This window comes from Podarcis liolepis, assembly GCF_965112155.1.
Source record: "Podarcis liolepis genome assembly, chromosome: 7".
In the NCBI taxonomy this organism is placed as follows: domain Eukaryota; kingdom Metazoa; phylum Chordata; class Lepidosauria; order Squamata; family Lacertidae; genus Podarcis; species Podarcis liolepis.
In genome coordinates this window covers 27,602,826-27,625,337 of record NC_139561.1, presented here as the reverse complement: position 1 = coordinate 27,625,337, position 22,512 = coordinate 27,602,826, and the positions used below count along the sequence as shown (strand labels likewise).

The window sequence follows — 22,512 nt, the reverse complement described above, 5'->3', positions numbered from 1 at the left end:
TACCCCGCCCATCTGGCTGAGTTTCCCCAGCCACTCTGGGCGGCTTCCAATCAAGTGTTAAAAACAATACAGCATTAAATATTAAAAACTTCCCTAAACAGGGCTGCCTTCAGATGTCTTTTAAAGAGAAGATAGCTGCTTATTTCCTTCACATCTGGTGGGAGGGTGTTCCACAGGGCGGGCGCCACCACTGAGGCGGCCCTCTGCCTGGTTCTCTGTAACCTCACTTCTCGCAAGGAGGGAACCACCAGAAGGTCCTCAGAGCTGGACCTCAGTGTCCGGGTTGAACGATGGGGGTGGAGATGCTCCTTCAGGTATACAGGACCAAGGCAGTTCATGATGTAAATGAACTGTTTTGGAACAACACTCAGGGAACATAGGAGTCTGCCTTATATTGTCAAACCAGTGGTCCCTCTAGCTCAGTATGGGATGCACCGATGGGCAGCAGCTCCTCAAGATTTCAGACAGGGTACATTCCCAGCCCTATTCCAGAAATGCCAGCGCTTGAACCTGGGACCTTCTGCATGCAAAGCAGATATCCTACCACAGAGCTATGGCCCATCTACTCTAGATGCTTTGGATCATTGCCCATATTTTGCCACCAGCAACACAAAACACTTTGTATTAAGTCACATTATATTGTATTGTTTTGCTGGCTTTTGTAGTCTTGTTTGGTCCAGAATTACCAGTTGCTGTTTGGGCATTTAAATCTATGCATGCCAACACTGAATTAGATCCCACTGACTTTTGTCGGATTTACTTCTTGATAAACTCATGCACCCAACACTTTAAGACGGTTTTGTTTTTGTTTTTGCCAGCATTCATCAACATATGTGTGTTCCTCAGTTAAACACACCTGAAGAATATTTATGGGCATCATGATTACGGTATGTCAAGATCGCTTTGTTGTTAAATGGTTTGCTACAAGGCATATAGACAAATGGGGACTAGGAACATGGCTTTTTGCTCTGAATGAAGCCAAAAGTAGTCAGGGCATCAAATGCTACACCCAACACCAAGCTGGTCATTTGCACAATCTCAGAGGGCAAGATGCCCAGAGGAATATCAGCCCTGTAAGACTGATGATTAATCTCTCCCTCCCTCTCATTTTCCTAGCTGACATTTTGCACATAATATCCTTTTCCAGAGCTCGTACAGGGCTGCATGTGTGGAATGGATCTCTAGAGCCTTCTATTAACTCTGGAAGTGCAGACAGAAAGATAATATTTCTACGTGCACCATCTGCTTACCACCATCTGCCCCACTAGACTTCTTACCCCTCACCCGACGTGCTGAGTCCTCAGAGCAATGCAGATCTCTGGTGAGACACCTGTAGATGCTCAGGCGAGAACAGGAAGCGCTTTTCCGCCATGCTGAGTATCTCACAAAAGCAGCCACTGCCGCTAGAGGGAAGAAACAGCCTCCTCATCTTTGGGATTGATATTTGAACTAGTCTTTCCCAATGTGGCACCCTCAAGATCAGTGGCGTAGCGTGGGGGGTGCCAGGGGTGCCAGCCGCACCGGGCGCAACATCTGGGGGGGGGCGCGCTCGCTGCCTCCGGAGTCGCCGAAGAGCCTCGGGCGCAGGCTGTAGCGGAGCCGCATGTCTCGCGGAACCGACGAGCTGTGCGCGCCTCCGGGCTGAAGGCGCCCGGTAGGCAGCGGCTCTCAGCGCTTGCCACGGAGGACGCGCCAGGCAGCCCCTCCTCACAGCCCCGCCTCCGCCGCTGCTGCTGCAGCTGCTGGGCCGTTGCATTTTCCTCGCCTCTCTGCCCCCCTCCTCCTCCAGGCAAGCGGCGTCGTTTGGGCGGCAGCGCCAGCGGCAACTCGCAGGTTAGGGGTTGGGGGGCGCAAATTACTTGCCTTGCCCCGGGTGCTGACAACTCACGCTACGCCGCTGCTCAAGATACTGGGTTCCATGAGTTCCAGCCAGGATGGCCAATGGTCAACTGTGGGGGAAAGCCAGTGTAGAGAATCTGTTCATGGAGTTTTGCTAGCAAGTCTAAGGACATCCCTATTTTCATTGGAGAAATGTTGGTGGGTATGGAGTTATGTGACCCCCCCCCCCAGCCAAGGAGATAAGTAACTATACAGCCTTTAGAAGACACCTGAAAACAGCCCTGTATAGAGAAGGTTTTTTGTTTTTTAAAAAAGTTTAATATTTTGTTATGGTTTCATATATATATGTTGGAAACCACCCAAAGTGGCTGGGGCAACCCAGTCAGATGTGCGGCATATTATTAAGTATTATTTGATTAGGACATCCCTATTTTCATTGGAGAAACGCTGGAGGGTATGAGAAATGTTACTAGATGCTCCCAGGCAAGGTCGCTTTGTGAGATCAACTCATACATGCAGATGCTATCAAAACTCTCCTCGATCAGATTTCTTCCCAAGGTTTTGGACTCCCAGATTACCTGGGATCTACCTGGGAAGTGGAACCAAAACACACAGGGGGATTCTTCACTAGTTCATTTTCTATTTCCAGATCTCTTCCCCTGTCCCCGCCCACAGCGTGGTGCAATTTCCATCTACCACAACTTCAAAATTCCCTGCTTCCTCATTCTAAGCACTTGACCTGACCAAAGTTATGTTAGTGTGCGGGTAAGGTGTGAAGGTTCTGCATCTTGGCTTGTTTACGTATGCACATATATCACTGCCCAACAATGATATTGTGAGTGTCTCTAGCAACAGAGACACAGGCCACAAGATGTCAGCATAACAGCACTCAAAACTGCTCCCAAGGGCCATTTGCTTAAAAAAACCACACAAGACAAATTAAATGCTTTCACCACGCAAATAAATCGCTTTAATAATCACAGTGCCTGCGGACCAGCACTTACAGAGAATTAGTATAACCCACTATGCAAAACACAACCTTAGATTTGATCCAGAGTCTGAAGGGTTTGGGGACAACACAGAACTCTTTAGATTTTTTAGGGGGGGAGCGGCTCAGTTCAATCATAGAAAGAACAACAACAACTAACACAGATTGTTGGTTCAGGAGAGCCTTCACTAACCTTGGCCCTCCAGAGTGCCCTCATTGCAACAATTACCAGCCCCAGCCTGTTGGTGCAGAGTCATCTAAATCGGGCATTTTTGCATCAAGCTCCTTAGCTTAGCCCCAGCATGGGTCAAGAGCATACTGCGACTCCCTGAGATTTGTTGCAGGTCAGGGGCCAAGTGGAGGTAAGGAAGGAGCAACTAGGAGAAGGAAAATTCATATTCCAAACACAGCAAAAGGCAACTCTGCCAATGCACCCAGACGGATCCCCAGACTGGGATTCCTTGTTGACCAGACAATTACCTTCCCATCCATCATGCTAATTATACCAATTAAGAGATGGTGACAGGCCAGGCAGGACTTATCATGGGGGACTTTTAGAACGGAAGGCTGACATCCAATTTGGAAGCCGAAGAGGCTGGCAAGGGGATGATGGATATGCTGCGACTATCCTCACAGTTGGGGGTGGAGGGCGGTAGATGAAACTCAAAATAGGAGTTTTTCTTTTAGTTGGAACTAGGGATGGGGAGAAATGTGGCTCAGTTTGCACTTTTAAATTTATTTATTTTTTGCAATGCAGTTCTGTAGCCAAGTACTGTATCCAAAAACTGCATATGCTGGGACGAAGTGTCCATGAAAATGTATCTAATAGTGAAGAGCGTACCAAAAATTGCAATATGTTAGGGAGCACTGTCTTCTTTTTTTGGGGGGGGGGGAGAGAAAGTGTAATAGACAAACATGCATACAGACATTTGTGCATACAATACAGTCACAGCTTACATGTGATTCACTTGTGCAATTTCAACCTTGCATGGTTGAAAGCTGGCCGGTGGGAATCCCACAATTAATGGCTTGCAAGGTGAAGATCTCACCGCCTTGCTTACAGGACTCTAGAGGCTCTCGCATTCGTAAGATCTTGGACAGCCGTGCAAAAGCTCGTGAGAGCCTCTTGGACCCCCTGCAAGAGCACCCCAGGTGGAGAGCTCTTCGCCTTGCTTGGAAGATTATATGCATTTTTGCTTATATACTCCATTTCCTGAATGTAACCCCGGTGCAAAATGTGATTGTACTCTATCAGAGGAAATTCACACTAAGCTACAGATGAAATCTCACAAGGCCTTCCCCCGCTTTGTTTCTGAATTGCAAACTGAAGTGGACATGTGGAGAACTGAACGTGAGATTGAAAAAACAGGAAACAGAAATTGACAGACACGTCCATCCTTAATACTGCAACCCAGACTTCAGCTCTAACTTAACCAAGCTTTATCCATACTGAATCTGTGGGATAAATCAGCCCGTATAACCAACATGCTTAACTCTAATTATGTAATGCACAAAGGGGTTAAGACCATAAAGTAAGCTGTCCTGCCAGGCTTAGCTAGGTCACAACCCCTCACCTTGGGAGGAAGGAATATCAAACACCTTTTCTTTCCCCACTATGTGAACTGACCAGTCAGGATGTTGAAGCTGAATGCTCCAAGCATAGACCACATGCCATCTTTGTGTTTCTATACAGTAGTACCTCGGGTTAAGTACTTAATTCATTCCGGAGGGCCATTCTTAACCTGAAATTGTTCTTAACCTGAAGCACCACTTTAGCTAATGGCCCCTCCTGCTACCGCTGCACTGCTGGAGCACAATTTCTTTTCTCATCCTGAAGCAAAGTTCTTATCCCAAGGTAATATTTCTGGGTTAGCGGAGTCTGTAAGCTGAAGTGTATGAAACTTGAAGCGTATGTAACCCAAGGTACCACTGTACAAATAACATAGAAACATTCACCACTTTTTGAAACTAAGCTGTACTGCCTGTCTTTTCTTGCTGCTGCATGGAACAGCACATGAACCTGACCTTTGAAGAGTTTGTAAGTAAACCATTTTCCACTTACCAAATGTGCGGCCTCTTTCTATGCTAGGGAAAGTGGGAAACTTTGGAGGAAACTTAGAAGGGGATGTTTTAAAGCCTATATTTCCATGTTTTACTTTGTTGCAAATTTTGTGATTCTAAATTTCTACTGGGGATCTCTGACCAAAGAGTACTTGACCCAAATGTGGATCTAGGCATCCAAGGAATTCTCCTTTTATTCTTTAACCAAAAAATACTAAAATACCAACACAATGTTTGACTTGAACTCAGGCATAAGGGCTCAGCCTCTGGGTCTGCTGTGCAGGACTTGGTGATCGATTCCAGAGCTCTGAGCTACCAGTAACTACTGGTGTGACTACTTAGAGGCCAAAGGTTCCCTGCTTCTACTAGTAGGCCAATCGAAGTTCATAATAAAAATAATAAGTTAATTTTGTTCATTATTTATTTAATTTATCAGTCACTTTTGCTTGCCAGGGCAACACAACGTGAGTTATAACACACACACCCCCCGTACATTAAAAACATCCAGCCTACATTAACAGATTAGAGGACACAACAAGGTTATGAAAACTTGGGGCAGTTGTCCCTGGAAGAGCCTCTACTTTTTAAATAAAGCTGTGCAGGAACTGACAATTACCTTGCAAGACAAGAGTATGACGGAACAGGCCTGCCTGCATGGATATGCACGGCATCAAAATTCAGATTGCAGCAATGTTCAGGGTTACAGCAAATTACAAGTTATTCCAGTTGGAGCTGCTAGCAAAGACTCTGGATGCTGCCAAAGCATTAAAAGACACAGCAATACGGAGGGATATAGCAGCGATCAATTGCTCTTCAGTTTTCTCCGGGCTTGAAATCAAACGTGGAATGTGAGCATTGTCTGGCTCAGCTCAGAGACCCTGTACCAACTCCATCTTGTCTCCATTCAGCTTCAACCTGCGTGACCTCATTCCTTCACCCAGGCAGGGGCGAAACTAGGCTCTATTTCATCCTGGTCAAAGACCCAGTTTGGCACCACCCATGCCCATTTGTGTACACACACAGGCTGAACGGCTCAATGGCTGGAAGCTTCACTCGGGGCAAAAAAACCTGCTAGCTCCCCTGTAGCTACAACTCTGTACCCAGGGCTTCCAGGTAGTTGTTTAGGATCAAGGCAGCCACACCTAAGTGCTTCAAATCTGGAGGTGACTTAGGCAGCCACTCCTCATCTTGCCTGGTCCCACTGCTGTGTGAACCTATACAGAAAATTATCCTGACAATGTCCCATGACACAAAACTTACAAACAGCATCATTGGGCCATCATGTCATCAGCCAAATCTGCTGCATCCTCACATCCCACCCGTTATATTTACACTGAAATGTTCTTTCCCCTTGATACCATTTTTTTGAGTGCATTTTCACCCTTAGTAACTAATGGAGAATTGGGGGTCGGGGGGGGGGGAGAGAAACAACAAAGAATATTTTTTCAGTCTCTGCCCATCACTTTGATTTTTTTTTCACTTTCTGGCGAGGGGAAAAGTTGCCTAAAAGCTGGCACTGATTTCAGGTTGAGATGGGCAAGATCTTTCTCGCACAAAGCACCGAAGCTCTCCCATTTTCCTCGCTGTGAAAATTATTGTCCACATAAACCTCACTGGAGGATGTGATATAACCCCCTGAGTGGGAGTAGAGCAGGAGAATGAAGAGAAACTATATTTATCTCTCTAGAACAGGAGAAGAGGCAGGGCTGTTTGCCAGAACTGCACTCTTGAGAAGGACAGGGTCACACTCGAGGGGTAGAGAATCCCCCTTGCATTGAGAAAGATCCCTGGCATCTCCAGTTTGGACAAGAAATGTCCCTTGTCTGAAAACCTCAGAGAACTTCTGCCAGCCAGTACAGACATTACTGAATTAGATGGCCTGACTTCCATATAGGCTATCTTCCTGTGCATTCGCTATTTTTAATAGAGGGTAATGGTGGACACAGGGATGTGGGTGGCGCTGTGGGTTAAACCATAGAGCCTTGGACTTGCCGATCAGAAGATCAGCGGTTCGAATCCCCGTGACGGGGTGAGCTCCCATTGCTCGGTCCCAGCTCCTGCCAACCTAGCAGTTTGAAAGCACATCAAAGTGCAAGTAGATAAATAGGTACCGCTCCAGCGGGAAGGTAAACGGCGTTTCCGTGTGCTGCTCTGGTTCGCTTAGTCATGCTGGCCACATGACCCAGAAGCTGTCTGCAGACAAACAGACAGCTTCCTCGGCCAATAAAGCGAGATGAGCGCCGCAACCCCAGAAGCGGTCACGACTGGACCTAATGGTCAGGGGTCCCTTTACCTTTACCTTTAATGGTGGACACAGTAATCAGAGGGCAAGCATGCCTTTTCCTCTTGCTCTTGAAAAGTCATTTCAGCAAAGGAAGGTTGTGGACAGGCAACAGGCTTGACAACAAGCGATCCTCTGCAACCAGGTATGTTCTACTCACGAGTAGATCTATTGCAATTCATGGATATCACTCGGTCCATTGAGTACACTGAGGTCTACTCTGAGTGAAACTTAGTTGAATGCCACCCAAAATGTTGCCATGAGCCAAGGTGAGGTGACCACCTTAGGTGGCAAGATGCACAAGGGCAGCTGTTCTGGCTTCTGAGGAATGCATCGCCTGCTGTCATGATCTGGCAGGACAACAGGAAAGAAGGATGTAGCCGGGACAGGGAAACACGGGGCAAGCAGGGGATGGGGGAGGAAGTACTCACAGGATGGCGAAGGGTCAAGGCACAGGAACCAAGGCAGCAGGACTCATCACCAGAGCCAAAGGCACCCCTCTCTCCACGAACAGGGCAGGATCTGAGGTGTAGGGAGCAGGGGAAGGATGTTTTAGGAGGCTGAGGCAAGCAAAGTCCCACAGCCCAGCTCCCTAGCTGGCCAGGTGGGGCTCGTTAGCTCTGGGAGGAGGGGTGGGATTCCCCAGCTGGAGTAGGCTTGGAACAGATGAAGGTCACCTGCCTCATCAAGCCCAGCTGCTGCAATCAGCAGGCCAAGTACACAAGGGAAGCAGAGCTGAGGGGCTGTGTTTGCTCAACTGCCCCTGTTGATGGACTTCAGCTTGGATGCTCCCGGATCCCTGTGGGACTGTGCTTCCCTTTGGACACATGGATTGAGTCCGGACTGGGGACTTGACATACTGATTTGGCCAGGGGCTTGGGGCACCTGCTGCAATGGTGACAGTGATATCTGCAGTGTGCTCTTTGGAGGCCTAAACTGGACTCCCCAAGTGTCCCTATTTACCAAAGACAGTCCCACATTTACAGAACCTGTCCCAGTTTCTGATTTGATCCCAGAATGTCCTGCTTTTCCTTAGGACGTCCCTGTTTTCATCAGAGAAATGTTGGAGGGTATGCCCCTCCCATGCCGGCCTTTGATTCCCACATCAACCATTGGATAGCGTTGATTTGATTCCACCCCTTGCGTCTGATATAGATCTCCACTCCTCCCTTCTTCTTTGGTTGGGGAGGCAGCACCGCTTTGTGGTTCGTCTCAGGTGACAAAATGTTTTGGGCCGGCCATGAATGTTGCAGCGTAGCCCTCACCGGTGTGTGTTCCCTCAGCCTGTGTTGGAGGATTGTTAACAACCGGTGTTAGCATAAAAGGCAGGAGTCTCAACTCTAATCTGGGTGTTACTTCATTAGCATGTTTCCGAGCACGATTCAAAGTGTTGGTGCTGACCTTTAAAGCCCTAAACGGCCTCGGTCCTGTATACCTGAAGGAGCGTCTCCACCCCCATTGTTCAGCCCGGATACTGAGATCCAGCGCCGAGGGCCTTCTGGCGGTTCCCTCATTGCGAGAAGTGAGGCTACAGGGAACCAGACAGAGGGCCTTCTCGGTAGTGGCGCCCGCCCTGTGGAACGCCCTCCCATCAGATATCAAAGAGATAAATAATTACCTGACATTCAGAAGACATCTGAAGGCAGCCCTGTTCAGGGAAGTTTTTAATATGTAACGCTGTACTGTTTTTAACACTGATTGGGAGCCGCCCAGAGTGGCTGGGGAAACTCAGCCAGATGGGTGGGGTATAAATAATAAATTATTATTATTATTATTATTAGCATGCAACTCATTTGGGCAGGTTTTTCTGCAGTTTCATGCTAAGGCCATGTTTTCTGTGCACTCTTCCCTGTTACATGGATACATATTTGCTGGAGTAGAGTTCAGTTCTCGTTGCCTGTATTGTTCTGTGCCTGTGTTTTCCCATCCTTCTCTTTCATGTTGCCTTTGGCTTGCACCATATCCCGAGTCAGTCTTTTCATGAAATGGTCTTTAGTTAGGAAATAGAAGGGGTTTTTAATGCGGTGATTCTGAGTTGCATTTCCTGCCTTTGGACATGAGATGGCATTAGATCCCGCTGATACCTTCTTACATGCCTAACCTTAGGGCCGCCACTCTATTGGAGGAAGCATAGTTGATTAAATTATGAGTCTTTGCTGGTTGATTGATTAAATCTACATACGTTTGCACCTGAGGAAAGAAGGATACTTCTAAAATCCCCATCAGGCATTGTTCCATCAGGCAGAGGAACAGCCATTGCAAACAAGCATCAACAGAAGGGGGTGCCCTCATCACACACCCAAAAAATGGAATGGGAGGCAGCAAGGTGCAGTGGTTAGAGTACTGGACCAGGAACAGGAAGGCCCGGGTTCAAATTCTCGTAACTCAGACATGAAATTGACTTGGTGATGTCGTGTCTGTTGCTGTGCTGAAGCCAAATGTACCTCACAGGGTCGTTATGAGGAGGTATGCTTGCCATATTTCAAGAAGTAAAAATCCGGACACAACTTTTGGGAAAGTTGAGCTTTTTGGGGGAAAGTTTCAGAAAAGTGGACATTTTGCTGATTCCCCCCAAATTTCCCTCAGACGCTAAGTTCATCATTGGAATCCCAGACATGTCTGGAAAAATCCAGACATATGGCAGCCATAGAGGAGGAAAATGGGGAAGGGGGAACCACACACAAGGCCTTGAGCTCTTTTGAGGAAAGGTGGGATCAAAATGTAATAAAAAACGTAAGTTTCCTGGAGCTGCAGAAGCAACTGGATGCATTGCTCTGTAGCACAAGCAAAGCAGCACTTGTCCGCTTAAGGCAGAAGTTTTCAACCAGCTCCCTTGACCAACTCCATTCTTTCTGCGGCACCCCTGTGGGGCTCAGGAGCCGTTATGTCACCCCTTGCCTGCCGAGCTGGCAGCCTCTCACCCTTTTCCGAACACCCTCCCTTGTGGAGTGTTCCCTCAGCCTCCTCCCCTCTCCGTAGGAGTCCTCCAGGCAGCTGCTGCTGCCGTCCCTGGTCTCTGAGCTGCCCCCCACCCTGCCCTAAAGAGAGGTGCTTCCCAGAGGCACCATTCAGCTGCAAGGCTTATAGCCCGGGCTGCCGCAACAAACAGCCACCCAAGTCTTTGGGAGGCAGAGATGCGAGAGGGCATCAGATGAGGGAGGGAAGGAAAGAGGGACAGAGGCCAGTGTTGCCTGCGGCACCCCTGACCATCATTCAAGGCACCCCAGGGTGCCACGGCACACCGGCTGAAAACCACTGGCTTAAGGGGTTACCCAATGCTCATCTGACAAATTCTGGTTTGGAAGATGCCTCTTCAATACAGGGCACTCATCAAACTGACTTAAAAGAGCTTGTGCATCTCAAGAGCGTGTCTGTCCTTCTGCATGGTTCTCCGTCCGTAGAAATATATCCCCTGCTAGAATGAGGACAACCCTCATCTCAGCTATGGAACCTAGTTTTCAAATTTCTGCTTTCCAACTCCATGTGAAACTTGGATTAATGGAATCTGGGTTTATTACTATTCTCCCCAAGGAGCAGCCTTAGCTCAGTGGTAGATCACGTGATACTGTCTGTGCATGCGGACCAGTCCTGGGTTTAATCTCATGCCGGGCTGAAAGCTGCTCTCCAGTTTCTCATATGTTTCTTCCTAACCACCCCCTGCCCCGCCCCGCCCCTACCGGGCCACAGTAAAAGAGGCTTGAGATTTTCTGCCTCGTTCTCTGTGTCAGCCCCTAAGCCATAGAATTCCCCCCTTGCACTGGTGCATCTGGTGCCCAAATTGTATAGCTTCCATTGTGCGCTGAAGTTGTCACCTCTTTGACACCAGAGATCCATATTTTTGGAGCCCACACTATTCCTCTGATTGGGAAATATTTTAACTGATTTTAATCTTACATATTTATATTGCCGTAACCCATCCTGGGACCTTAGGGTGAAGAGTGGTGGTGGTAATAATAATAATAATAATAATAATAATAATAATAATAATAATAATTTGATTGCCCCACACACTTTGCGCAGCAAAAATATCCACAGAAATGAAACCCTCTTCTTTCCTCTTCTCAGCTCTTCCATCAGTCTTGGCTCTGATATCCAAAGAGTAGCAAACAATCATGTCACATATAACAAAACGTACTTTAAAATAAGCTTTATTTAGTTGTTGTGTATTTTTTTTTAATATTTTCATATCTGCATCCATGCCTTCAAGGAATTGTTTCTCCCCACACATGTTGGGGGAGGGAAGAAAAGAAAGTTAAATCTAATGTTACCCATAGTTCAGAAGCTATTTTATGGTAGTAGTTCTCTTTTAAATAAATCACCTTCTTAGTTTTGCTTTTAAAATAATTATTTCCTAATTTACAAAACAAAACCGAAAAAGGGGGGGAGGTTTTTGTTTTAAAGAGAGAAAACAAGAAAGCTGAAATGGAAAAAAGAAGAAATGTCTAAATATATTCCAGAAGTTTTGCTGTTTGGATTTTTTTTAACTCTGATTAAAAGGGAAGGTGGGGGAAGGGATGGGGGTGGGGAGGGAAGGAATGTGTAGCATATTGCAAAGAAGTGACCCACAGTGAAATGTTCTGCCTCTTGTTTACTTGAGGCTAATGGGAACTTCCTTCTGAAATATAAACAGCAGCTTTGGAGAGGCAATTTTTGTCAGGATTGTGGCAGGGGGAGAGAAAGGGTTAAACTCCCCTGGCTCACCCCCCTGGCTTCCCTGCAACTGCAGTTTTACATAACAAAGGACATGCATGTTGCCATTAACATAATATTTAGTTGAGCTGTAAGATACCCCTTGCTCCTACCAACATTGGCTGGCAGGGTCCACTTCCGCTTTCCCCAGGTAGCAGAACCTTCAATGCAGCCCTCCTTGCAATCTTAAGACAAGGTGTCCCCATTCCAAAAAGATGGGATTCTCAAAAGCCAGCCCAGCACGGTAGAATCCATTGCCTTCCACTATCAAGAGTGGCAAACGGCATTTGTTAAGTTTGCAACATGATGGGTTGGGTTAGCTGCCTATTAACTGGAAAAGCAAAGTCTTGGGAACAGGGAAGAGATGGGGTGGCTTTTGAAAGCACCTCCCAAAGCTTTTTTTATTTTTTTGCCTGAGGTGTAATTCCTACTAAGAGCTTGGCAAAAGGCATCTACCCCTGCCACTATCCCTCCCCCCTCCCCCTGGATTTAGGAAAAAAATTAGGTTGATGACACTGTCAAAAAAAAGATGACTTGGTTGCAGAAATGCTCGACTGAAGGAAGCAATGGCCCATTTGTAACATCTGCAAGGTCTTGCTGGTGCAGAGGGGAGTTAGAAATCACTGTGTTCTGGGACAGAGAGAAGCGGAGGCTTTTTTTATGTCAACAAAACGGGTCTGAGGCAGTTAACAGGCTCCAGAGTTCCTGTGTATGTGCTGGCACCAAGGAGACATAAAAATGACAAACCGAAGCTTGTTTGCATATCTTCTTTACTTGCCTTGCGCCATTTTATTCTGCTTCAGCTCAAATGGGAGGAGCATAGGGGCCTAGCACATCTCCTCGGCTCCAACCCTTCTGAGATTCTATCAGCCGTTGTTGCACAGAGATTATTTCCATAACCATAAGGTCTAGAAACTTGGACAAGGATAAGGGAACAGAGGTACCTATGTCTGCAGTAATGGTCACAGGCCAGAACTGCACTGTACACAGCTCCTTTGGGGGGACGGGACTCCTGAACGAATCAGATAAAAATACTTAAGCCCAGTGCAGGATCTCCTCATGTATTAATTGTCCTTAAAACAGACTCAGCATTTGACTTGGTATCAGGAATGTCTCCATCTTCTAAACCAGGGGATGAAAGACCACAGGGCTGCAGCGCCCCTGTTAGAACTTGGATTCTCACATGACATTTTCAAGGCAAATGTGTCTCCTCCTGAGAGTCACTCCCAAGCTTGGCTAAAACGACTTCACTGTGTAACTAGGGGAAACGTTATTGCCAGAGATGTGCTCCTTGTATGGGTGTGTGTGTGTGGAGCGCATGCCCGTGGCGGTGCTGAGCTTCAGGGGGCAAGGAGATGGCGAGATGTCACCCCAAGTCCATAAGCAAACCGCTCTCGTGCTATGAATTGAGTGCCCTGAATTGAGCGCCATGTCCCCGGAGCCATTTTTCTCCAGAGGAGAAAACGAACCAAGCTTCTCGGCACGCACAGATCAACAAGGAGCCACAACGTGCTTAAGTTTCCAGGGTGCAGCATGCCTCAAGAGTAGCACCCAAGGCAGTCACATGGCTGAGTGTCCTCACTATAGCACCCTGGGTGGAAGGGAGTCTGGGGGATGCAATCCAAAGGACATTGCTTGCTGGAAATCTACACGCCCCAGGGGTGTTGCTGTTCTGGTGTCCAGGCAGCGAAGGATGAATGAAGGCCTTGCTGGGATGTTTTCTGGGTCCTATGTCTGCTAGGCAGTTTGGAGGCAGTGAGGCATGGCCCAGGAGCCTGTGGATGGGGTTTGGGGGGCAGCTCAGAGAGGGAAGGGATCAAGCTCTGTTGTCCTCCTGATATCATCTGGTGTATAATGTGGCTTTTTTGGGGGGGGGGACCCCAAACCTCTTAATTTTTAAAGAAGAGTTGTTTTTAATTAAGAAAAGCTTGGTTGGATCAATAAATTCTGAACTGAGAGTAGAGGGGGGCTGTCTATTACTCCTAAATTGTTGGAGGTCATGGAGGAGATCTATGTTAAAAAGAGGTTTTACTATGATATTTGACATTGGCTACTGCCCAGGCAAAGTGCAAGTAGATAAATAGGTACCGCTTTGGCGGGAAGGTAAATGGCGTTTCAGTGCGCTGCTCTGGTTTGCCAGAAGTGGCTTAGTCATGCTGGCCACATGACTCGGAAAAACTGTCTGCGGACAAACACCAGCTCCCTCGGCCTGTAAAGCGAGATGAGAGCCGCAATCCCAGTCGTCTGTGACTGGACTTAACTGCCAGGGGTCCTTTACCTTTTTTATTTTTTTTTACTGCCCAGGCAAATTCAAAGCTTGACTTGGAAGCTTCTGTAGCCCTACCAGGTCAAGGGGGACCAATGAACTGCCTAGGTGGGTGAAGACACTCTGTAGCCCAGGAGGACACCACAGTCCAGGGGACTTTCAAATACTTCACTCCAAGGGGAGGCAGAGTCTAAATTGAAAGATTCCAGGCTCAGCTGTTCCTGTGTAGATTTCAACATCCCTGGCCAGCAAGTTTCTAAAAATAAATATTAATAGGAATTTTGAATCAATATTTTGTATTGGCCACCAACAGTAGTTTCACCCACTTAGCTCCATACCATATTTGTCAGCTCTTAGGTGTAGGCCACAATCTGCCCCCCTCTGTTGAAGAGCCCTTTGCCTGTGTCCCAGCTCATGTAGGAGGGAGCAACAGAGATCCCAAGAAATTTGGAACAGAGGGCCTAATGGAGACCTTAAGCCCATGGCGGGGTACCTTCAACCTACAGGGCTAATCAGGCCTGTTGGGACTCATTTGGCCCACAAAGTGATGTTTGGCCAAGCCCACATGCCCCAAATTTGATGGCGAAGGAGTGTCTAGGCCAAAGAGGGTTTGGAGGCACTTGCAAAAGCCTTGGGCATTGTACTCATTGTACTCTGCAAGCGACCATCTGTTGGTGTGTGGCTCTTTGCAAACTCTGCCAATCAGCTGGTTGCCTGCTTGGGCTTTTGGCACCATTGTCAGGCCATTAGGCCATTGAGAAATGAGGGAGTTAAGGGTCCTGCCTGCCAGGCAGATCCAGTTCTCTACCCTGCAGCTCACTTGCACCCTTAAATGGGCACCATGCTGATGAGCTACTGCTATTTCAGGGTCCGCAGATCTTCCTTTGCACCTTCTCCATTCCTGTTTTTATGCCTGCAAAGAAATGGTTGTTTAGCACCAACAGTGCAGCAGCTGCTGCAGAGGCCAAAAAGCAGGGCAGTTAGTTTTCTCATCTTGTTACTGACACGGAACGTGTATGTTTGGAACCCTGTTTCTTATTTCTAAATATTCCACAGTGCTAGGCATGTTTAGCTGTCAGTTTGTTTGAATCCTATCCTCCGCATTGCAAATTTGCACCTGATGCTTTGATAAACCCTGCAAAAAAGTGATAATTGCATTCTCGTGCTTGTGTCGAGATCTTTTGTGTGGGTGTTGAGACCTGTGCGTGTGTGGTTTCAATGATGTAAATGTACACACCTGTGGACTGACAAATCTCTGCCAAAAAGCAAATCTGATACAATTGTTTGTATAGGGGTATCTGGTTCTATTTGTATAGGGGTATCTGGTTCTATTTGTATAGGGGTATCTGGTTCTATTTGTATAGGGGTATCTGGTTCTATTTGTGTGGTGTTCAAGCAATATGCCAGAGCACATGCGCCCATCACTGAAACACTGCACAAAACACCTTATGCAATCATGTACGCGATCACATCTGCACCACTTTTTGGGCAGTGATTTATCAATGCACACAGGAATGTTGGAAGCTTTCTTATACCACTAGGCCATATTTATTAGTACTCTTTATACTGACTGGAAGTGGTTCTCCAGGATTTCAGCCATGGGTGTCTCTTAGCCCCACCTGCAGATGCCAAGGACTGAACTGGAGACTTTCAGTTTGCAAAGCAGATGCCGTACCACTGAGCTATAGCCCCTCCACCATATGCTCATTGGTACTGTAGAAGTAAATAAGGTGAAGGAACTTGGGTGCCCTTGAAAAAACGCCAGGGGAAAACACACACCAAACAAACTCTGCTTCTCATTTAACACTAAACCATGGCTTAATAACCAATAGTTATTAGCGCTAGGTGCAAGCCCAGTTCAGAAGTTTCACTATGGTTTGTTTGTTGTTAGCAAGCTAAGAACGAAAACCATGGTTTGTTTTCATTATTAATTTAAAAAATATATACTGCTCAGCACAGTAAAAAAATAATAATCCCTAAGCAGTTTGCAAAAATAAGAGTTCAGTGATAAAAATGCAAAAATTCAACAAAATTACATAAAAACTGGGATAAAAACACAACTGTGTATCATAAATAAAACTGAGCCCTGAACAAAAATCAAGGGCTATATCAAACTAGGTTTTACTAGGAGTAAACCCAATGAAATGAATGGACCTAAGTTAGCCATGCCCATTAATTTCAATGCATGCAATCTGACCTGGATTCGCATAAGATACAGCCCCCAAAATGTAAGAGAGAGAGTCCTGGGAAACCTGAGTAATGACACATGCTTTAAAGAGGCACCTGAAGATCTTCACAATCTCTGCTTTGTGCTTTATGCAAAGAGGGAGCAACCCAGAAAGTAACTGCTGTTGTCAAGAAAGTCCAGTTCTGTGCTATTGCCAATGGACAATCAGCTGGTTGTGGAATGACCAGCAAGCAGGAGTTGAGTATAAGAGCCTGTGGTTCTCAGCAATGGGCATCCAAAGACACACTGCTTCTGGGAGTTGGGAGCAGAGCCACTATGGCTGGAAGCTATGAAGAAGCTGACCCTCCATGAATTTGTCTAATCCTTTTTTTAAAAAGCCATCCAAATTGTTGACCATCATTGCCTCTGGTGGTAGTGAGTTCCATAGTTTAACTATGAGCTATCTGAAGAAGTGCTTTCTTTGGCTGCCCTGAATATTCCAGCACTTGGCTTCCCTGGATGCCCAAAAGTTCCAGTATTATGAGACAGCGGGGGAAAACTTTCTCTATCCACTTTCCCTGTATCATGCACACTTCTATCCTGTCACTTCTTGGTCATCCTTTCCTGAAACTAATCCTCCCCCCAAATGTTATAACCCTTGATCTGTTTTGTTTGCCCTTTTGTGAAAGCTTTCCAGCTGTAAAATATTCGTTTTGAGGTGAGGTGCACAGAGTATTTCAAGTGTGGCTTCACCATAGATTTATCTAAAGGCATCATGATATGGACAGTTTTGTTTTCGATTCCTTTCCTAATGACCCCTCGCATGGAATTCACTTTTTCGCAGCTGCCGCACACTGGGTCAATACCTTCATCTGGCTGTCCACTAAGACTCCAAGGTCTCGTTCCTGGTCAGTCACTACCAGTTCAGACCCTATGAGTGGATATGTGAAATTTAGGGTTTTTCGCTCCAACCTGACACTTGCTTACTTTGAACTGCATTTACTGCATTTACTGCCCATTGCCCCTAGGAAAATGAGACAAATGGCTCCTTCTGTCTCAACTGCAGGATTACAAAATTTGGTCCAGAGTTCTCCCAATTCTGCCAGAGGATCTGGAAGGGCTAATGATCAATTGGCCAAGGAAATACAATCAAGTTCAGAAGTGCCATGGTTTCTGGACCAGCAGTCCTTGGATGTAAAGTCATCAAGCAATAGTAACTCTGAGGAGGTGGATGATCCCTAATCCTTCCTGGGTATATCTGATGGCAACGCAGTCCACACTCCAGCCCCTGAAACCCAAGGAGGTACTTTTCCCATAGGACTCTAATCAGTAGTGGTCAGATTCCTTGGAGGCTCAAGAATACCCAGGCGACTTCCCCTAATGGAGTACTTGAATTGCCAAACACCACTGCTGAGAAGCCAGCAGCTGTCTTGAACAGCACTAGTCCTTTAACTGGCCATCAGCAGCACTCCAAGGGTTGGGCTTTCCCCATAACTTTTCAGTTCAGACTACAAAGCCCTGGCAGTTGCTTCAGGCCAGTGCTGAGACAACATGATCTTCCTGGCTCAGCTGCAGGGTTGCTATCCGTGGTCCTGAATGCCAGCTACAGAACTCTGTACAGCATCTCTGCCCTTGTTCAGGGTCCTGGCCTTGTCTCAGGACCAAGGCAGCTCCAGATCCCTGGGCCTACGCTTCTTCACCTTGCTTGGGTTTCCGCTTGTTGGTGGAAACTGAGCTGGTGGATGGAAAGAAGAAACCAAAACTACATTCCCAGTAGTTGTGTCAATGGGCCAAGCCAGTGTTTTCAACTGTGTGAAGCAGTGATAGGTTTTTGTTGACATAAAATATCACCTTAGACAATGGGCCATTGCTTGCTTCCATACCTTGGTCCTACAGAAGCAACTTTTTTCACTTGCCTTTTCTCGCTGAAGTCTCCTTGACATTTCAAATCCAAGGAAGACGTTGGCCATTTTGTGGCTGAATTATGGTTCACTCATTTCTGATCTGAATGCACATTCAGAACATCAGTGTGTGAAATCCCTGATCTTGCCTGCGGGGTGGGGACAAATGACAATGTCAAGCGAGGGGTTGAGACAGAGTTCAAAGCAGCTTTGGATGTTCTTGCAAGGCCTGAACTTCAGTCACTCACAATCCATGAAAAATTATCTAGGGAAATAAGTAATAATATCGCATCACTGTGCCGCTCTGAGCAGCGGCAGCAGCTGATGTGAGTTAACCAGAAAGTGACCTGAACTGACAGAAATGCACATTTGGCATTTTGGTTGGGTGTTCCGGCAGAGAGTCAGGGAGAGGAGGGGGGTGGATGGAGGCAGGGAGAAGGGAAATGGGGAAAACTAACATTTGTTCTCTTGGCATCAAATCCATCATACTTCAGCTCTGCAAATTCAACTCCCAGAGAGCAGGGAAGTAGAAACAGCACCCGTCCAAAACCCCCACCCAACGTGGAAAAATATAAATTCCAATATTTATGTAATAATTTAGTTAGAATACATCTTCTGTATTGTGCAAATAAATTAAAAACTAAAACAATATAGGGAGAAAAAAGAGGGTTAAGGAATTATTCCAGATGAGTATGCATTAAAAAACAAAATAGAAAAATTAGGAAGATAAGCAAGAGCGAGCACTTTACATCCATATGATTTCCAGGTATTCTGGCCTGGAAGAGGTCATCTTACTGGGGTTTGGGGTCTTTTATTTTTGGAATTGGGGGTGGCTTTGCACCCAAAGCCCACTCCCCTTTGCACTCTGACCACAAGTAAGAATATGGTCACTTATGAACTGCAGCATAAATGTTTCGTTTGCCACAAGTCTGGCTCAGAAGCCCACTGTGGGCTGAAGGATCATGTCTGTCACATGCAAAAGAAAAGAAAGGTCCAGAGGGTATCTTTGCACAATCGCTCGCAGAAAAAGCTCACAGTGATGCTGTCCGTCTTTATAACCATTTCGCTTGTTACTTCCTCCTACAAATGCACCTCTGTGTGGTGGTTTTCAGTTGCAGATAAAGAGGTAAGGACACAGTGTGTGGTATCCAGCTATGTCCGCTTTAGAGTAGACCCACTGAAATTAATGAACATTGCCAGCCTAAGGCCATGAATTTGAATGGGTCAACTCTGAGGAGAACTTAGCTAGATATAACCCAGAGCTTTCACCCAAGCATTTTGTAGTAGTAGTGGTGGACCTAAGCAGATGCGTGGAATTAGTCCAGAACAGCCAGAAATGCCTACATATTCTGCTAATTAGGGTTTCTAATTTCAGTTTCTAATTTTTCCAATCTTAAATTCAGATATTTCTATATCAGTTTGTGATTTTTTAAATAATATATGCATTTTTAATTCAATTGTGCCTAATGTACCCATGTTTACAAGCCATTTCCCCTAATAGAAAGCATTTTTGTATGATATCTTCATCAGCCTAAGCCTTTCAATGCACATTTTACCCTGGTTAGTGCATTTTTGTATACATTATTTGGCCAGAGAGCCACATTGCAAAATTCAGACAAGTGTGAATTTTGCAAAGCGGCTGGGCTTAGGTTCCTGACTGTTTCAGGAATTGTGAATTAGAGAAGTCCATCTTTAAATGTGAATGAGACTGATTTTCTCCCTCAGTCCTACAGATATGTCTATGTCAGGCATCCCCAACCTTTGGCCCTCCAGATGTTTAGGACTACAATTCCCATCATACCTGACCACTGGTCCTGTTAGCTAGGGATCATGGGAGTTGTAGTCCCCAAACATCTGGAGGGCCACAGGTTGGGGATACCTGCTATTTAATCACAGTCCGTTTTAGAAAACAAAGAGATACAGCATAGTTCTACTTAGAAGTAAGCCCCAATGAGTTGAACAGGAAATATTCCCAGGAAGATGGCAGCCTTAACTCTCTCTCTCTCTCTTTCCCCCTTTCCACTTAAGATTTGTTGGCTGAAATCCCCACGACGGGGTGAGCTCCCGTTGCTCGGTCCCTGCTCCTGCCAACCTAGCAGTTCGAAAGCACGTCAAAGTGCAAGTAGATAAATAGGTACTGCTCCGGTGGGAAGGTAAACGGTGTTTCCGTGCGCTGCTCTGGTTTGCCAGAAGTGGCTTAGTCATGCTGGCCACATGACCCAGAAGCTGTACGCTGGCTCCCTTGGCCAATAAAGTGAGATGAGCGCCGCAATCCCAGAGTTGGCCATGACTGGACCTAATGGGGTCAGGGGTCCCGGTCCTTTTACCTTTACCATCTCTTTGCTTTCACTGGAAGGCAGCAATGTCTGCAGTGAGCGACTGGATAGCACCTCCTCTTCCTGGTTTCCCTGATATCTTCACAACTAAAAGGACTAGAAACGTACATTTTTAAAACTAACACTGCACATTTAGGAAGTGGCAAGGTCTTGTTTTCAGCCGGAGCTCACTGGAGCTCAGCTCCAGCACCTCTCAGGTGGGCGCCATTGCGCCATTGGAGAATTTCATGGTGAGCTCTGGCACCTCTTTCTCTAGAAAAATAGCACTGGGACGCGTCCTCCAGTATTCTGAAAGTGGGGCTGGTCCTCACAGCCTCTCTTCCTATAGGTACAGCCCTGGTTTCACCACCTCAGGAGGGACATATTTATAAGAGGAGGCAACCTATTGCCAACAGGGACTCCTCGCCGCACGGTGAGATTTCTCTGGCGATATGATTGTGCAATAGCAGGGATGGCCAACTTCTCCAGTCTTAGGGAACTCCATATGGCAGCACAGAAATTCCCTTTACCTTAGGGATGGTATTCAGTGTAACACCTACTCAAAGCAGACCATGGAAATTAATGGACATGACTCTGTTAGGTCCCTTAATCTCAAAAGGTCTTCTCTGAGTAGGGATACAACCCCTTGGCTTAAATTCAGTAGGAGGCCTCAAAAGTGATCAAAGCAGAGGGGACACCATCCACCTATTCAACCATTACAAGAATGGGAGGTGGTGTCTGCAGGCTGGACCAGAACCCTGGTGGGAGGGGATTTGGATTCAATTCACCCCACCTGCTTGCTGTGGACCCAATCCAAATCAGTGTCTGGCATCTCCTACTTGCATTGGAGCAGGACTGCAAGGAGAGCAAAAAGCTATTCCACACCAAGGTCTCAATCCAGACTGGAGGCCCCACACCTGCCGTTTGGATTTGGGGGAAAAAGCTTTCATGCAACAGAGTGGTCTTCCTCTCCAGTCTAGCCCAACAAGCTTGACTTGGTGGCTGGATCTCTTGCCCATAAGACAAGGCTGTTGCCCATCCCTGCCGCAAACACACTTCTGAACTGCTGGCTCGCCATGAGATAGTGCGTCCGCCCCACGAGAACAGGACACACCATTTCTCCCTTTCGGCAGCCATCTTGGCAAAAACACACGAGACACAGACGTCATCTCAGGGTGGGATGCAATAAAAAAGGGGGAGGGGGGAGAGAACAGCTTTTTGGGGGACAGGAGACATTTACAAGCACACAGTGCACAATATTCCTCGTCGTCGTTGTTATTTACAGATACACAGCAGTCCTTCAAGTTTTTCAAGTTTCGTAAAAAAAAGGGGGAGGGGGGGGACGAAGAGGAAAAAGAAGAGTAAAAAAGAAATGCGGGGAAAGCAGGGTCGGAGGAGGCGGGGGGCGGGGAGAAACAAAACAAATAAAAAAGAAAGCACACCCCAGAACAGAACCAGGGAAGGTCACACAACACGACTGGCATCGCTCCATAGACAACAGTTAATGGGGGGCAGGGCAGGGGGTTCACACAGGGGATCGCTGGGGGTTTATGTACAGCGGGTTACATTAGAGGCCACGGGCTCACGATCCGCTGGGTTCGGTTAGAGGCTTTTTTTTTTTTTGCTTGCGCACACAGACACTCCCACACACGCACGCACACCAGAAGCGGGAGCGGGAGAGGCAGGCCGTCACCAGTCGGCGTCTTCCTCGATATAGTAATCGGGGGCGGTACCATCGAAGAGCCCGGGGTCGAGCGATTTCCGTTGCTTCCCTCTGGCAAAGACGCGGGAGATGGATCCGAAGCCCATTTTCTCTTTCTTCTTTTTCCGTTTTTGGTCTTCAAGGTCCTCTAGAGACTGAGGAGGAAGGAGACGGCAGGTTTTTTCATGGAAAGCGTCACAGAATCGTAGCGCTGAAAGGGACAGCCAAGGGTCATCTAGTCCCACCCCCTTGCAATGCCAGAACCCTTGCTAACAAATCTCGGGCAGAGGACCATCCAACCTC

The 22,512-nt window shown here is 46.9% G+C and overlaps 1 protein-coding gene across 2 annotated transcripts in view; it reads right to left on the bottom strand.

The window, feature by feature from the left end:
* Nucleotides 1-11,301: 11,301 nt before the first annotated feature.
* LOC310711319 (kazrin-like) overlaps nucleotides 11,302-22,512 on the bottom strand; it is a 214,299-nt gene continuing 203,088 nt past the window's right edge. For both annotated transcript variants that reach the window (XM_083513140.1, XM_083513141.1), the window contains exon 8: nucleotides 11,302-22,364. In XM_083513140.1, the coding sequence (XP_083369266.1) occupies nucleotides 22,197-22,364 (168 nt within the window). In that variant the 3' untranslated portion in view covers nucleotides 11,302-22,196. The remainder of the gene's footprint in view (nucleotides 22,365-22,512) is intronic.